Below are 18,320 nucleotides of genomic sequence, written 5' to 3'. Positions count from 1 at the left end.
AATTAAACGGGAACAATCTGTTTTTAGTCATCCGTTAATCACACACCACTCGGTCCTTACCTCTCCTGGAGGCCTCGAAGCTGTCAAAGAGGTTTATTCTCTGGATGTCGTAGGTCAATGTGGTGTTTGGCATTAAGGTCCGGTTCCTGTTTATGTTTGTGACGGCAAATTTAAAGGCCAGCTCTTCGACGCTTATGGGCTCATTTTCAAGCGTCTCAAAGATGCCACCTGCAGGAAAGAGGAAGGAATGGTGAGAAGGAGCAGTTTCAAGGTTAGCAGTTTGACCATTTACCGTTAGCTTTGTTTTGCTGACATGTTATAAATTTGAAAAAAAAAGTGGCGAGAACAGGTTTTTGTAAAAGCATCGATGAATCAATGTGCTTTAGAAAACATCTTCCACGTGTTGTTCACTACACTAATGCAGTAATACATCATCGCGGATGACGTTTAAATACATTTCTTTGGTGGTCGAAGCAGATAAATGGCTCTATTGATGCAATTGTAGCTAAATGTTTACCCACCGGCTCGTAATTTACAGCATCATACAGACAAACAGTATCCAGTATTTACAGTAAAGAGGTTAAAGACTAAGTGTTTCTGCTCACACTTCCAAAAACACCGTCCTTCAGTGCACCGCTCTCTCATTATCCACATACCTTCTGTTGGATAACAATTTGGGCCTGACCTTCTTTGTTTTTTTGCCATTGATTCTCAAGGCCACATTATACTTCTCCGACTGCGTATGCGTTATCCGTCTGCGTCACCACGGAGACGCCTCGAGCATTTATACTTCTGCGTCGTGGTGACGGACACTCGCTGCAATTTCCCGCCCGATCAGTAGGGGTCGCTGCGCAAGGTTGTTGTGCTTCTGGCTACAGTGAGCAATGGCGTCCGAGAAAGAAAGAGAGAGAAAGACTGTTGTTGTTGAAACAGTGGCCGTTTCTCACTTTTCTGTGTCACGGAACGCAGTTTTAAGATAATTCGAGGCGAGAAATTGGCCATTTAGAGTCTAAACATGTGCTGTGTGTGTTAAGATATGACGTATTTATAGTTCGGCAGCGGCGTTATCGGCGGGGATCAGCTCCGCCTCTGTCAGGACGCCCGGAGCGCACTGAGAGCCGGCACAGAGCAGCTTAGCTCGGCCTGTCCTGAGGACCAATCGCAGCTCTTGTCGTCTCCGTTGTCCCTTGACGGAGTGACGGACACTTAAAAAATATTTCGTGCAGACGGAGACTACGCAGAGGCTCTTCGACAGTCTCTGCGTCGACGCAGAGTCTCTACGTAGCCTACGCAGAGCACTTTACGCAGAAGTATAAATTGGGCTTCACATGTGACCAAAGACACTTATTCTCGCGTACGTAAATGTCACGGCGTCTTCAAAACCCCATCAAAAAAACAACAACCCACAATTGAAATGCAAAGCGAGCGTCTGTCACCTCTGGAGTCCACAGCTTCGTATGTGTATAGTAAGATGACTTGAGCATCATTTAATTTTTTTCATTTACATAATCGTCAGCCGTGGCCACAGGGCTTTTCTTCATCATGTCCGCCTCCTTCTCATAATTATTTCAAGCAGCAACAAGTACCTGAAAGTGGCCCAATGGATCGCATTTGCATCACAAAACCAAGTTTACACATTAACTCCTAATCGTTTTCCGTGATAAATCAAGTTTATAATCAACTTATGTATCACTTGCATGTTGATATTCATCACTAATTGGTCAATAAACCGATTAGCGTGTTTCAAGAGGTAATAAATATTAATGTCCGGTTCAATGTCAATGTTTTTAATAGTCTAATGTATAATAATTACTGACATCTAATGGTGAGACTGCAGATTGCAACCGCTTCCTTAACTACGGTGGCCTTCACCTACCAGAAAGGATGTTACCATGCAAGATCACCTTGTCTAAAACAAAAAAAAGTCTTACGGTGCGTTCCATATACACTGGAAGTCGGATGTTGGGACTGGGACTGACTTTAGATATGAGTCGACAGCATTCCAGTTGAAAGATCGGGGGGGAAAAACACGACCCAAAATGTATCTTGGGCTAAACGGTGTTAGCGATACATGTCGATAACTACCGTCTACGCTGTATTTAGCTAACGGAAACATCCACACACGTCATCACTGATTCTTAAATCTCCTCCTGGTCAATCTCTTCTGTCTCTACCTCACCACCCAGTTGTCATTTCTCTCCGTCCCATTCTCTCCCATGTTTCATTTCACCCCAACCTATCTAGGCAGATGGTCACACATCTTTGAGTCTGGTTCTGTCAGAGATTTCTTCTTCTGTTAAAAGGGAGTTTTTTTCTCTCCACTGAGTCACTAATTGGTCAGGTGATTATGAGATCATGTTGTTTCAGGAGGTAATAAATATTAATGGTGTGTTCCATTTACATCAGGACACCTCCGAGTTGACTCCGTTCCAGTTCTTGAGCAAACCATTGCTAACAATACTTAATAATCGGTGACTAAATTAATCGTCAACTATTTTAATCGTCGATTAATCGTCGGTTTCAAGCTTTTATTCGGGATTTAAAACAAGATTTCCGATTGTTTCAGCTTCTTAAATGGGAATATTTTCTTCGTTTCTTTGCTCCATACAACAAAGACATCGTTAAAAGTGAATCACTTTGGTTTGTGGACAAAACGAGACAATGCAAGGTCGTTTTTGAAACGAGACGGACGTCTGACGTCAAGGGGACGTTTCAGTTGCAAGTTGTCGGCCATAGGAACTATAGGAAATTATAGGAATTATACAAATGATCAACCTTTATTGAGAGTGGAATGACGGACGTATTTATAAGCCAACATGTCGAGTGATCGTTGGTCCATAAAATGTCAGAAAACGTCCATCAGTGTTTGTCAAACCCGGAACTGACGATGTTCTCCAATGTCTTGTTTTTGCCCGCAAACCAAAATGATTCCGTTTTAATGATTTCTTTGTCTTGTGGAGCAAATAAACCAGAAATAAGAAGCTAAAACAATCTTTGAAACATGTTCATGTTTCAGTTGGATGTGTGTCAGTGCCACAGAGGAGGAGGAGGAGTTCACGTCTCATTCTGAAAACAATCCAGCGCTTAATCCACTACGCTGCTCTAGAAAGATGACGGGTCTACTAACATGCCATGGTTGACAACATGGCCGTTTATTAGACACTGCATACAGTGTTTTTTTTTTCACGTTTCAGTTACATAAAGCTTAGCATGAAAAAAACAGACACGCTGGGATTAAGGCTAGAAAAAACACAGTGTTGTCATTGGATTGTCACCACCTGCATCCAGGGTTCACAGACTCGTGTGAGATCCAGTGTCTTTATCCCCGCTGTTAAATGCCTCTCTGCATGTTTGCCTTTACTCGTTTAACACAGCTGAGCTCGTTCTCACTGCATTGATATTCACGAGAGAGCAGACGAGAGCGTGGATACCCGCCCCCCCCTAAAAATCCACAAGTGATGAGGTTCAGTCAATGGTCATTTTGAGTTATTTTAGTGAAAGTTAAAGTAAAATACGGTGAAATCAAATGCCATTTTTTTTATTGGTTTACTAAAAATATTGTTTCCTATCTACACAGAGTATTGAAGCCACCCATGGTAGAGGTTATCCTCTTCCTCCACAACAAATAAAAATTAACCACAGTGTTTAGATTACGTTAATAGTTGTAATCAGTGGTTGCTGTTCAACAAGAGTTAAAAAAAAGATCTATAATTATATTCATAAATAGGAATTTTGTGCCCAATACCGATATCACAACCTCGAGGGTCTACAGGAACCGATATTAGTGCGACCCATGGTGGATGTTATTCTCTTTTGCCACAACAAATAAAAATGAACCACAGTGTTTGGATTACATTAATAGTTGTAATCAGTGGTTGCCGTTCAACAAGAGTTTAAAAAAAAAGAAGTATACTTAAACTCATAAGTAGGAATTTTGTGCCCGATACCGATATCACAACCTCGAGGGTCTACAGGAACGTATATGAGTGCAATGCAGACATAAAGCTGTTGACTACATCATTTCAAAGACGCAATTCTCCAACTGTATAACACATATTGTTCTGCCAAAAAAATAAGAAATAAAACATGACTCGGCTAAAATTCCGTTGTTTTATGCTGATGTTTATTCACATTTTAACAGTTTGTGATTATATAGAATTGTATTTGTAAAATGTTTTTGTATATGTCTGATTTCCGATCCAGTGATTTTGACCAATTTAAGACCGATACGGACTGATACCGATTCCCATCCCCTACTCATAAGGTGTGTGTATCTGTACATGCATGTGTTGGGTTTGAGTCGTGTTCGGGTTATGTTAAGTTTGGACGGAAAAATGCAGCCCGAGACACGATCTAGAAGAGACAGACAGGAGGGCGACACCTCTGAACAGTTTATGGAAAGCAAATGTCGGATTTGAGGGCCCACGGTTGGCGTATCGGTTAGCGCTCTCGCCTTTGCAGGAAGAAGACCCAGGTTCCCTGGGTTGGAGCCCCGGTTGGAACAAGGGTCTTTCTGCATGGAGTTTGCATGTTCTCCCTGTGTGTGCATGGGTTTTCTCCGGGTTCTCCGGGTTCCTCCCACAGTCCAAAAAACATGCAGATTTGGGGATTAGGTACATTTGTCACTCTGAATTGTCCGTAGGTGTGAGAGTTTGAGTGAATGGTTATTTGTCTCTATATGTGGCCCTTCGATAGACTGGAGAACTGTCCAGGGTGTACCCCGCCTATCGCCCTATGTCAGCTTATATAGGCACAGCACTCCCCGCGACCCTCTGGTGGACGACAATGCGGTAGATAATGGATGGATGGATGTCAGGTTTCAGTAAAATACAATTTTCTTCCAGTAAAACAAGACTGCAAAAGATACTTTAAAAGCTCAGTAGTAAATGAGATGGGATGATACGATATGGTCGGTTCATTTACTCCATTGTAGAAGCTGAATATTTGTATACAAGTTTTAAATGGCTGCTTTTGGCTTGGCGGTAGCTAACAGTTTGGTAGTTTTGTTTTGTTTGCACAAGTCCATTATTTTCAATGGAAAGGCAAATTGGACACAGTGTACACAGATGAGCTTGAGACAGAAATATCTCAACTCTTTGAAATGCAGCAAGTGCATTTTGAGAAATGGACCAAAAGAAGTGTGGTGAATTTTTTATTCTTTGTCATTGTGTATTGTATGTTTTTGGGTAACATCTACTGCACGTCTGTCCGTCCAGGGAGTGGATCCCTCACCTGTGGTTCTCCCTAAGATTTCTACCTTATTTTTTCCTTGGTAGTTTTTCCTTACCCTGGTCGAAGGTCTAAGGACAGAGGACGTTACCAACCCTTTGAAGTCCCGTGAGACAAACTATGTTTTGTAAACTGTGGGCTATACAAATAAAGATTGATTGATTGAAGTATAGCTCAAAGTGAAGTGTTCTCATCATCAGATGAAGTTTCTGAATTCCGTCCGTAAAGAATAGGATGCACCATTATCCCCCCCCCCCTTTTAGAACAGCAAAGCTCAGGTAAAGGAAAAATGGTCGCATTTTCTTCACTGCAACTTCAGTGCTCGCTGCTTTGTTTTGGTTGCTATAGTAACGTCAGACGCAACAGAAGCGAAGCCCCTCAAGCACCTTGTTTTTCTTGACAGTTCCTATAAGATGTTTGCTTTACCGAATTGATGAATGTATCACACAAGAATAAAGTGGAATTAAAAGCAACCTTTTTCAAGATGATGTTGTGATAGTTAGCGAGTGACCTCACCTCAGGCCTGAGGCTACACACAGGACAATAGGTAATTACATTCTTTTCTAAAAGTCTGTAAAGAATTGCCAGTGAAAATTGCGATTGATATAAAGAGAGAAAGGTCTTTAAACCTCTCTCTCTCTTTTCCCCCCCTGAGACCTTGATTGTGAATGACCTTTTTCTTTGGTGTAGCTTAGCCTCAAACCCTCGGAAACTGAGAGAGCTTTGTCTGGACTCCCTTGGTCACTAAAAGCATGCTTGAAAGTGCCAATCCTAATTATGGTGAGCGAGCCTCGGCTCCAGCAGCTGCTGTGTTCCTGTTAAAGTCCTCGCTTTCTGCCTTTCACCTGAATATGAAATATTCACACACGGAAATAAAGCAGCCGGCGAAACAAAAACAATAACAACCCTCTTTCAAATTTACGAAGTTAATTTGTTCTTTGATGTGACTTTCTTTTTTCAAAAAGAAATTTCATTTTTATTTGCTTCAAGTGCAAAATGTCAAAGGCTTCATTAAGGATTCAGCAGCAAAAGAATTCAAAAGGCAGGGATAATGGTTAGTGTTTCCAATCTGGGATTTTGTTTTTCTGGCACAAGACGGAGCGGGTGGGGAAAAAAAAAACCAGACGGTCCAATTTGTGCGAGAGGCGAAAAATAGCTGCTGCAGCTACTTTGGATTTTCTGATTTACATTTTTTTTGCAGTTGACCTCGAATCATGCGGGCGTCGTAATGTGTTTCTGATTAAGCCACGTTGTGCTGCGCGGGCCTGCGAGGTGTATTTCATAAGAATACAGCAAATTAACTCCAGGTGGACAGATATTATTGGGGGGGTTTTTCGACGGCCAATTCTGATGCTGATCATTAGGAAATCAGTGCAGTAGATGGCGGGCGAAAAATATTGGCTGATTTTCTTGTTTTGCTGCCATAAATAACTGTTAAACAGTTTCATGATAACTAGGGCTGCTGGGATTAATCAATGAATCGATCATTTACTCTTATTTTCTGGTATTTTTTGCTCCGTGCAACAAAGAACATCATCATTTCAGAGGATTTGGGAAACACCGATCTACATCTTTTGGGACTTTTTATGGACTAAACAACTCGAACAGATTAATTGATTTTGAAAATAATGGTTAGTTGAAGCCCAAATAAGCAGTTACTATGCATTTACTGAACAATCCAATCCAACTTTATTTATAAAGCACTTGTCATACAATATGAAGTTAAAAAAAAAAAGAAGGTAATTTTCTATTGAGCTTGAACTATTGGATGATCAATCTGTGTAATGGGAGTAATAATAATACATAAAAATACACAACAATCCTCAATGTGACCACTGTGGAGAAACAAGGGTGTATTTGTTCAAGTTCTTATGTCAAAGAAATAAATATTCAGTATTGCACTTCCACTTTAGATTAAATCTCTTTTTTTTAAAAGGTAAAAATGGCTTGGCTTGGTTATTTATTTTCTCTTAATGTCACATTCGTGACTGTCATGAACAGTCCAGACTTCTAGAGTGAACCAGTGACGCACCACTTCAGTTTTGTGACATTTATTTCAAATTAATTTATATACTATACTCATGCGGTTGAATCACAGTCTTATCTCATAGTCTTTTCAATTAACGGACGTCACAAATCACTGTGGCGCACAAATAAGCCAGGGAATTAATTACGTTTGTCGCCTCTACTCGAAGCTCCGACAATCATGGTCCAATTAGACTGGATCAACGTTGATGTCCAGAGCACTGTTGGACGATTTCCATTGTATTTTAAGAGCAAATGTCTTTTTTTTATGTCGAACAAACGATCCCTGAATTGTCTCTGATATGTGGGAATTAAGCCGCTTTCAGCACAGTTTAGTACAATGTTTAAAACGTGCATTTTCAAACATAAAATACTGTAAAACATAAGATTTAGACCAGTCAGTATTACGTAATATATGTGTGTGTATATATATATATATATATATATGTATATGTATATGTATATGTATAAATACAAGAGGTAAAACTTTAAAAGAGATAAAAAGTTGAAATGATGAGATAAAAAGGCATTATTATGAGATAAAAAGTCGAAATTATGAGATATAAAGTTGAAATTATGAGATAAAAAGTCATAATTATGAGATAAAGTTGAAATTATGAGTTAAAAAGTCAGAATTTTGAGCTAAAAAAGTTGAAATTATGAGATAAGTCAGAATTATGAATAAAAGAGTCAGAATTATGAGATAAAAAGTCAGAATTTTGAGATAAAAAAGTTGAAATTATGAGATATAAAAGTATGTGCGTCTTAAAAACTAGAGCCGCAACTAATTATTATTTTCGCAATCGACTAATCTGTCGATTATTTCCACAATTAATCGAGTAATCGTTTGGTCCATAAAATGTCATAAAACATTAAAACATTATAATGTTGATCTTGATTTAGCAAAGAAACAAAGAAAATATTCACAATTTATGAAGCTGAAACAATCATGAAAAAAGCTTCAAACCGTTGAGTTGATGATCAAAATAGTTGACGGTTAATTTACAAATTGTTTTGGCACGACTTGAAACCATTATCCCATGGTAAAGATTTGTTTTTCTAGTGATGCAGATAAGACGTATCGTTAATAAGCATCAGACACTCTGTTTGAGGACACATGGATCAGTGCACTCACTCAACAGTCTATTAGCAAGCAGCTAACTGTTGAGTTAGAACAGCTTTTGTTGTGATCCACTTTATTTTGCACAACAATTCAACCATCCATATCCCATCTTTAAAATTAAAATTAAAACAAGCTTCCTCCCTTTTATTGTTTTTTTTCCACTATATCACGTCATTTCGATGAATGCAATCTAGTGAGAAAAGGATAAGAAATATTATTGCCTTAGTTGCCATTAATTACTTTCAAATGTAATTTTCAGGATCACTGAGCTTCCATCTAATCTTTAATAGGCCAGACAGTGCTGTGGGGTGATGCATGCTGCGAGGTCACAAAAACAAAAAGCTTCTGCTGGTGCTGCGAGCAATTTCTGATCAGCCCTTTGGCTATGCTTTCTGTTTCCGCTGCTCCTCTTCAGCGCGAAAAGGTTTTTGATGTCGCTGGATGAGTGAAAGCGAGTGAGTCGAGCTGTGATTTTGTGACTCTGCAATTATCACATGAAGGGAACTCTTTTAAAGCGCAGGCACACAATGACGTAGTGTTTTGCCAGTCGCTCCTCTCCCCGTCCTGGTTTCGGTTCCCAGTGAGAGACACCGCCGCCACGACACCCACCCTACCCTAACACCACCACCACCACCACCACCAGCAGCAACACTCCAACCTGGGCTCTTGCCAGACTGTGGATGAATAAAGAAGGTTCCTTAACCAGTCTACTATCTCCGTTTGATGTGGAGCACTGAGCGCTCTCTGTTTGGAGAGGAGCTATAGCTGCGAGCCACCACCAAAACATTCAGACTCATTAATCAGAGCGGGTGTATCGGGAAATTTGGGACGGTCGCTGATTACATCTTTCCCGATGCGAAAATCAGGTTCCACCAAAAACAGACGAATCTGAACGATCTGAACGAACATCAAGCATGAAGCAGAGGCCAAGCCACAAACTGCGAGATCTGTGCTCTCCCAAATGATGAGATTTGGTCGCTGCCTAAGTCCCACATTTTGGGAAGAGACTTTCTGCACGAAGGAGATTAGTGTCGGTTGTTTAAAGGCTTGCAACCGTGGTTCTGAAACTGTGGCAGTTTCTTCTGGTGGGACAAAATCAGAAAGACTGCAAGATAGACCCCATGGTTCTCAAACTTGTGGTACATGAGCTTCCTCTGATGGTACTTGGAGGAAATTCAGAAATGCCATTCTACTATATATACAATTTTTTTGGAGTGTGTAAAAATAATACATTAAAGGTGCATTATGTGATAAAACCATAAAATCCTCCTAATACGTCACAGAGACTCAGGAATAATGTTCATATAACAAACTAAACTCACCAACAACAACAGTACAGACAAAATATTTGCTTTAAAAAAAATATTTTGCAGACTGCAAATCATGTTTATGTTTTGAAATCATGTTTTGGCATGTGGCGCCACCTACCGCCGTGTACCAATCATTGCAGTCAGTAGAGTCTCAGCTGCCGTGCAACCACGGGTTGCCAGTTACGTCAAAAACGAAATCTAAAAGACCTCGGTATTTTGAATTTGAATGTAGTAACCGTTTTTTGGCCACATTCTTACATTTGGCACCTTTAAATCATACTAATTAGACTCCAATTTCACTATACCATTATCTGAAGTATATGTGAGGTAAAAAGTCCGTAGCTGACTTTGCTCCAGGGCTAACCCTAACCCTAACCCTAGCCCTAGCCCTAACCCTCCATTTACACCACTGTATCTTAATGTTGGTGTTACTTCGAGAGCTCAGTATTCTCTCGGTGGTACTTGGTATAGAAAAAAGGATTTACCATTATGACTAACCCACGGATTGAAAAGTGAAAGCTGAACACAATCTGACTCCCAACACTTGCCAGGACAGAGAAATGTTAATTGTACCAAGTCACACACACACACACCATATGGGCGGGATTACGATGTGTGCGGGTCATGGGAGATTAGAAGGCCTTAGAGATTGATAGATGATTGAGGCAGATTAACAGTGTAGATTGGTATTGTCAGAACAGGGAGGTGGCGCCGTCCTATTAGCCTGTAAAGTTATGCAACGCCACTAGTCCGATTGTCTGAGTCTGCACAAGTGGAGCACATTTTTGGAAAATTACAGTGGCCCCCGAGCTTTGAGCAGAGCGGGGAGTCCTGCGGCGTTATAATGAAAACAAAAGTCTTTCTTCGTGATGCAATCTTCTAAAACCATGAAAGGAATGGCAGACAACCGCAGAGAGGAGAGAAGAGAGGAGTCGAGATCATTAATTTGCCAGCAAACACAAGGCTCATTGTTGCAAAGTTGCGTCAGAAATTAGAGGAAGGGCAGTAATTTCAGCAGCGGGGCGTGAAAAAGTTGAAAGAGTTTCGTCAATTCTCGGAGGCTTAGCCCGGGAACTTTGTGCTCAAAGATGTCGTCGGCGATCAGCGCAGACATGCAACAGCTCCAATTAACACCAATTATGCAGTTTTGAGTGTGAGCAGCCAAATATAAAACAAAGCCCCCCGCTCTGCGTTGTTTTTCGCTCGGCATCCATTTCTCATTGGTCTGCGCCAAAGACGTCACAAGCTTTAGGTGCTTCTGAACTTCATCAGATCATCTGCAGCTGAGAGAGAGAGAGGCCGCCATCGGACACACAAACTGATTCTGATGCAACTAACGATTATTTTCATAATCTTCTCGATTTTATGGTCCATAAAATGTCAGAAAATCTTAAAAAAACATTGATCAGTGCTTGTCAAACCTGGAAATGACGATGCTCTCGAGCGTCTTGTTTTGGCCACATTATACTCCTCCGACTGCGTAATGCGTTATCCGACTGCGTAACCACGGAGACCCCCCGAGTCTTCATACTTCGCCGTCGTGGTGACGGATACACATTGCAATTTCCCGCCCGATCAGTAGGGGTCGCCACGCAAGGTTGTTGTGCTTCTGGCTACAGTGAGCAATGGCGTCCAAGAGAGAAAGACTGTCGTTGTTGTTGTTGCAGCGGAATAACATTGAAACAGTGGCTGTTTCTCACTTTTCTGTGTCCCGGAACACAGTTTTAAGATAATTTGAGGAGCGAGAAATTAGCCATTTAGAGTGTAAACATGTGCTGTGTGTATTAAGATATAACGTATTTATAGTTTGGCAGCGACGTTGTCGGCGGTGATCAGCTCCGCCTCTGTGGACGCTCGGTGCGCACTGTGAGCCGGCAGAGAGCAGCGTTAGCTCGGCCTGTCCTGAGGACCAATCGCAGCTCTTGCCGTCTCCGTTGTCCCTTGACGGAGTGACGGACAATTAAAAAATATTTCGTGCAGCCGGAGACGACGCAGAGGACTCTGCGAGAGGCTCTCCGTCGACACAGAGGGCTCTGCGTAACCTACGTAGAGCACTTTACGCAGGAGTATAAATTGGGCTTCAGTTTTTAATGATTTCTTTGTTATGTGGAGCAAAGACACGGAGAAAATATTCACATTTAAAAAGTTAAAACGATCAGAAATCTTGTTTTAATCATGGAAAAAGCTTCAAACAGATTATCGATTATCAAAATAGTTGACGGCTAATTTACTAATTGATGAACCAATTGTTTCCCCTCTACCTGCAACCATTAACAACTGTTACTAAATGAATTGTCAACTGATTTGATGTTTTTCTGCTTTCTTTGCTTCACATAACAGCAAAAAAAAACATTAATAATGATTTATTAAGACATTTGAGAACATCATCATCCCGAGGTTAGGGTGAAAAACACGGAATAACATATTCTCACATTTTGTGGAGCAAAAACTCAGAAAATAATCAGGCATATGCCCCCTCAGTGCCTCCTTTCATAGGAAAAACGACAATAACACTAAATAATGATATGATGAGATAAAAGTAAGTTCTCTGCAAATCAAAAGTGGTTTTATGTACACAATTTCATAAACCTTGCTAATGTTACTTCTAAATAACTTCAATCATTTAGTACTTGATTGATAAATGACTAAGCAATGACCAAATAATTGATAAGATATTTGCCTGAGGGAGATTTCTTTTTCAATAAGATAAAAATAAGTGATTTTCCAGAGCTGCTATTTTCTAATCAATTAATAGAGAAAGAAAAGTCAACAGAGTCCTTGATTATGAGAATAATCATTAGTTACAGTCTGAATAAACTTTCCAGTGTGTAAACACTGTTAGATGTTCTGTGTTTTGCTGTATAAACATTAAAGGAATTAAAATAGTAAAGTTATTAGTTAATGCTGCCAGGAAATCCTGGCTCTTTAAACATATACCTACATCAACTGTGAGCTGCACATTTGCTATAAAAAGACATCCATATGTATAATCTCTGCTTTTATTATCCCGGGCTGCCTGTGACGTTGAAGTAGAATTGTTATTTGTTGGTGCTTTTAAATGGATTGAATTAAAGATTAAAAATGTCACGGAAAAAATGCCACGCAAATAATATTCAGATTATTTCTTTCAGATAATGGACACGAGAGAATATTACGCGATTCATCCAGTGACCTCAATGAAAGGGTTAATGAAAGCTGTTGATGACGGATCATAAACTGTAAACACACAACACAGTGATCTGAGGGAATTCTTACCGATTCTCAGGACTTGCTGCGAAGTGAGCCAAAACTCTGCCATAAAGTACAGCAGTGAGAATAAAAGTCCCTTCTTCTCCGCCATGGTCCTCCCTCCAGAGTCGAATTTAACATCGATATCAGTGTCTCCGTCCTCGGTGGTTCATGCTGATGATGAGAACTTCAAGCCGCTTCTTGTATCCGTGAGAACAATAAATTGCCGTCCGACCCACATCCATCCCTCACACATGGTGATGAGACCAAAAAAAAAACCCCGCAAAAACACACACAGTGGAGTTGTCACTCCTCAAAACAACTCCAGTCCTCCCAGTAAAGATCCTCCATGTGCCTGTAAGGTTTTGCCTCCCATATTCACTCTCCTCACATCACTCTTAGCTTGTTTTTTTTATCTCTCTCAGTGCACACTTAAATTGAAGGCTACAGCTGAGGAAGAAGAGGAGGAGGAGGAGGAGGAGGAGGATGGTGTGCTCTGTGCTCCTGCTGTCAAGCAGGCAAGAGTATAACGCTGCATTTCTGGGTGCATCTTTCAAAATAAAAGCAAAATTCCATTCCCTCCAAATTTCACCATTCAATTTGTTTGTAAGAAAAAAAAACATTTTCCTATCATAGATAATTTTTCTTATTTCTTATTTCCTGGTTGCATCTTTCAAAATAAAAGCAAAATTCCATGTGGCATCATTTGAAAAAAATCCTTTTTAAAATTTTACCATTCAATTTGTAAGTAAAAAAAAAAAACATTTTCCTATCATAGATCATTTTTCTTATTTTTTATTTCTTATTTCCTGGTTGCATCTTTCAAAATAAAAGCAAAGTCCATGTGGCATCATTTGGGGAAATGAACACTTTTATTGTGCCATTTAATTTGTTTGTAAGCAAAACATTTGTTTCCCTATCATATGTAATTTTTCTTATTTCTTATTTTCTGGTTGCATCTTTCCAAAATAAAAGTAAAGTCCATGTGGCATCAGTTGAGGAAAATAACACTTTTATCCTGCCGTTCAATTTGTTTGTAAGCAAAACGTTTTTTTGTATCATATGTAATTTTTCTTATTTCTTATTTCCTGGTTGCATCTTTCAAAATAAAAGCAAAGTCCATGTGGCATCAGTTGAGGAAAATAACACTTTTATCCTGCCATTCAATTTGTTTGTAAGCAAAATGTTTTTTTGTATCATATATAATTTTATATATTTATTATATTCCATAATTCCCATAATTGTCATATTCAACAATTATGTCTTATGATATCCATCTGCAAGAGAGGAGGGCAGAACTAGAAGTTGGCGGGACTGTAAACCAGGCGCAAAACTTCAAGTTGTCCAAATCTCATAAAACTAAACGAGAAGTCGGCAAAATAAATGAATACAAACAGATCACAGTATTGTTTGATAAGGGTTTTATGGTCACAGTTGGGGGTCAAGTTTAGGTCACAGTAACACAAACTTTCATTCCCCTGCCTAATACACATTTCTTTACCAGCACATTTAAAAGAAAGAGACTTTTATTATGAAATCAAGCCTTTCTCTTGCTCTTCTTTGGCCGAGTTGACGCTTCACGAGCGTTCCCCTCCCATGCAGTCACTCAATTGAGGGCACGGCCAAGCTGCTGATCCGCAAACATGGATACATCCTGAAGATTAACTTCAAATCTGGCAACGTTCGACCTCGACAACGTCTTTGCTTTTGTACACCGAGGAATGATTAAATCTTCGCGGCGGCAGGCGGTCCTGATGGAAACGCGAATCTAATCTTCAAACTGGTCACTGATGCTCCCTTGAAGATTAACGATACCTCAAACTGTGTATATGACACACATTAATGGGGAAAAAAACAAAAAAACTTTTGTTGTTCTGATCAGTGGCTGATGAGTAACTGGCGTAGTATCAAAATGCTCCAAAAGTCTGAAAACACAAAGAAGGGCCCACAAAAAAACAAACAATTCAATATTTAATTAATTAAAACGTTGACATACTTTATGCAAAAGGAAGAAATATTACCCTTGCACAAACACAATCCAAAATAAACTTTTCAACTACATAAACGTTTATTACCCCAATTGTCTGATGATTATAAAAAGAAAAAGAAAAAAAGACTTCCTATAATTGATGTTGTTTAAAAGTGGATTACAGAGAACTCAATTCACCATATCCATTTTTTATTATTATTATAGTTTGTAGTTAAATGAGATTTCCATATTTTTGGAATAAGTTCTCTAATTAAAGCTTGAGCTAATTAAACGCAGTGGAAGGAAGGAAGGAAGGGGGGATTTATTCCTCTGATGCCTGCTGTGCGAGGAGGGAAGTTTGCACCAGGATTTGGGCCACGCAACGTGTTCTCTGCCGCCATCTAGTGGTGGGTAGTGACAACTGGATCAGGCCATAGCTGCGGGTGAGCATTGCTTTGAAGTTTGAGCTGCGATGAGGGTTTGTCACACAGGCAACAGTTCGATTTTCTGTTTGATAAATGTACGGACGGACCTCAAACAACGCAGGTGACTGATTTTCGCAACCATGCAATTAATAGGTAATAGGTAACAGGTAATTTACTTTAAAGGCACTGTGTTTCAAAATGTAGGTACGATTATTTTTCATTTAACGTTGAAATTGAAGATTAAATAATTATTTAAATATTGACAAATATGACACTTTTCACCAATCAACCAAAAAAATATCGATTTAATCATTAAAAAACATGGTATTATATCGTTTGAAAAGTACATTTGTTCTTTGCACGCCCTGATTTGTTCCCTGAAGTCATGTTCGAGAAGTTTTGATGCCAACTGAAGGCTATATAAACATATAAATATAAAAGGGTGAGGTTTCACCAAATTTTGCCCCATGGAAAGTTTAATCAATTTGTGGAAATTATGTCATTTTAATTTATTTGACATAGTTGCGATTATTTGTGTTCTATACTGTTTTAAGATTGTTTATTTTGAAATGTGGGAATTTGAACGTGAATGTAGTAGATTTTTTTATTTTGCATAGATTATAGAAAAATCAAAACATTCCTAATTGCAATTTTTTTCAAATTGTGATTATTACTTACCTTTTCTAATAATGAGGCAGATCAGTGTATTTTCAAACGTTAACTAACAGACTGACACTCAAATGTACTTTTTAATGGTCAAGCAACAACAATCAACAATCAATTAGCAATGACAATAAATACACAACAATAACCACATATTATATACATTTAAATTGGATACAAAGACACAAAAGTGGCTACTATGTTCTCAAGTGCACTTCCCTTACAACTTGACAACATGATACTGTGATATATATATATATATATATTGATTGCACATTTAAAATTTAAAGTAATAGTAGGAAAAGCCTGAGTTATCCTGGGCATCAGAATAACTTAATATAAGCAGCAGAGATGATATACTGTTACATTTGTTACAGAAGTTTAAATTCACTTATATAAAAGTATAAAAAGCATCAGGGCTTCAAGTCTTCAAATCTGTGGATTATTTTCTATTATTAGTTTTAGTTTTAATGATTTATTTGTCATATGGAGAAAAGGAAACGGAAAATATTCACATTTAAGAAGCGGAAAAATCGGAGAACTTGTTATAATTATTAAGAAAAGCTCTCAAGAAACAGACTAATCGGTTATCAAAATAGATTCATGACGATTCATTTAGTAATTTGCTCAGATGTACACGCCAGCACCACCACTAGTGCTGCTCCCACTGTACGACTGCGGTCCAACAAGTGATCTTTTATAGCCAATGAAAATGGGAGTTTGTTGAACCGGATAGAAGCTGGATTGGTAGGACGCGGTGGGGTTGGCGGTCAGTGAGTATGGCGTGGCGCTCTGGCTGATGTACAGGGAGTTTCCTGGAGTGTACATGCTTCCTCCGTGGTTGGAACTCTGCAAGGACGGATGACGACCCACGCTGCTCTGATATAACAGCGAGGCGTTCTCTGGCAAAGCCGGGTTGTAGGCGACAGCAGCGGGGTGGAAGAACGTGCCGTCGTTCGTCATCACCTGTGGCACAGTTTGAAGTGGCATCACGCGTTGTGGTCCAACTGAGCCGTTGTTCAGCACAGGAGGCCTGTACGGCGTCGATCCGAGGCTTGACAGAGTTGAGATGGGATTATACCCGATCAGGTTTTGCTTACTTGGCCTTGGTTTGTAGCTGAGTAGGTTCGCCGGGTGGTACACGTCAAATGAGCCCTTGTCTGACGGCAAACGGCGGCAGAGGAACAACATGGCCGAGGCGAAAAGGACGGCGCCGGTCACCCAACCGATGTAGAGCGCCTCGCCCAGCTCTCGCCTCTGGGCGTCGATGAGCAATGGGTTGTAAAAGTCTCTAATGATGACATGGCCGGTCCATGACACGGGGATGAAGACGCAAACGCTTGCAAGGAACTGCATCACACCCGCAACCATCAGGATAATGGTCTTAGCCCACTCGTTACCCTGAATCCAGGAAACGCACCGCATTCCAGTCAGAGACACAAGGAGCCCGACTCCCGACAAGGCCACGGAACAGCACATCAGACCCCGCGCTGCCTGCAACTCCGGGGGCAGGAAGAGCAGCGAGTCGTACACCTTGCACTGCATCCTGATGTTTGCCTGCCGGTAGCAGTTCATCCACAGGCCTTCCCAGCGCGTTTCCATCACGATGATGTTCTCGCCGATGAAAGCGGTCACCTTCCACATGGGCAGCCCCGTCGTGGCCGCAGCCCCGATCAGCCCGACCAGGCCGACGATCACTGCGGCGATCTCTGACACTCCCTGAAGCATTGTGCGGCGTGTCAGAAATCACCAAAATCCACAATCCAACACTCCTGCGATAAAGATTCTAATACATTTCTAATCACATCTCAGAATTGCGGTCAGAGTCGTGCTCATGGCAGGTGAGGATCTTCACATCTGACGCAGTTTGTTTTCAGTTACAGGCAGGTTTGTTGTGGGAAAGATGCTCTGCTGTCACCTGGTTGGTCCACAGCGATGAGGGTAAAGAAGATTTCTGCTTATTTTGTGTTTACAGTTCCTCGGGCACCTTTTTGTTGTATCTGCGCCATCATCAGCTTCTCCCCCCCAACACTAAACAACACTTTAGCAAGACAATCCCAGAAAGAAATGGCCTCTCAGCCTTGGAAAACACTTCTTTATACACTTTTATTTATTTTTACATTTACATTGTATGTGATTAACAATTCAGAAGCAAACAAACGGTGCAGAACAAAAGCTCCTTCAGTTCTTCAGTTGTCCAGAGGGGAGCAGAAATAACCTTTAAGTAAATGAAACGGTGACGGAACTTATCACAGGTGTTTTTAGTTGGGTTGAAATCATGAATTACCAGCTTTTTAAAAAAAAAAAAATACATTTGTTTGAGTCTTTTAAAAGTAACAAGTTCTCTG

General features: G+C 40.2%; 2 protein-coding genes across 3 annotated transcripts in view; both read right to left on the bottom strand.

Moving 5' to 3' along the window:
* Positions 1–13,027, bottom strand: part of LOC310925257 (glutamate receptor ionotropic, kainate 1) — a gene marked incomplete at both ends in the record, with an annotated part of 29,450 nt that extends 16,423 nt beyond the window's left edge. For both annotated transcript variants that reach the window (XM_083887153.1, XM_083887154.1), the window contains 2 exons: positions 61–228; positions 12,943–13,027. In XM_083887153.1, the coding sequence (XP_083743279.1) occupies positions 61–228; positions 12,943–13,027 (253 nt within the window). The remainder of the gene's footprint in view (positions 1–60; positions 229–12,942) is intronic.
* Positions 13,028–16,599: 3,572 nt separating this feature from the next.
* Positions 16,600–17,700, bottom strand: LOC310924627 (claudin-8-like; the record flags this gene model as incomplete). Its single annotated transcript, XM_083886415.1, has 1 exon — positions 16,600–17,700. One exon carries the CDS (start codon positions 17,698–17,700, stop codon positions 16,600–16,602), a length of 1,101 nt encoding a protein of 366 aa, XP_083742541.1.
* Between the last annotated feature and the right edge of the window lie 620 nt (positions 17,701–18,320).

Source organism: Microchirus variegatus (assembly GCF_963457635.1).
Source record: "Microchirus variegatus genome assembly, chromosome: 3".
NCBI lineage: Eukaryota > Metazoa > Chordata > Actinopteri > Pleuronectiformes > Soleidae > Microchirus > Microchirus variegatus.
The sequence above is the reverse complement of the archived record's forward strand: the minus strand, read 5'-3'. Positions and strand labels throughout refer to the sequence as shown.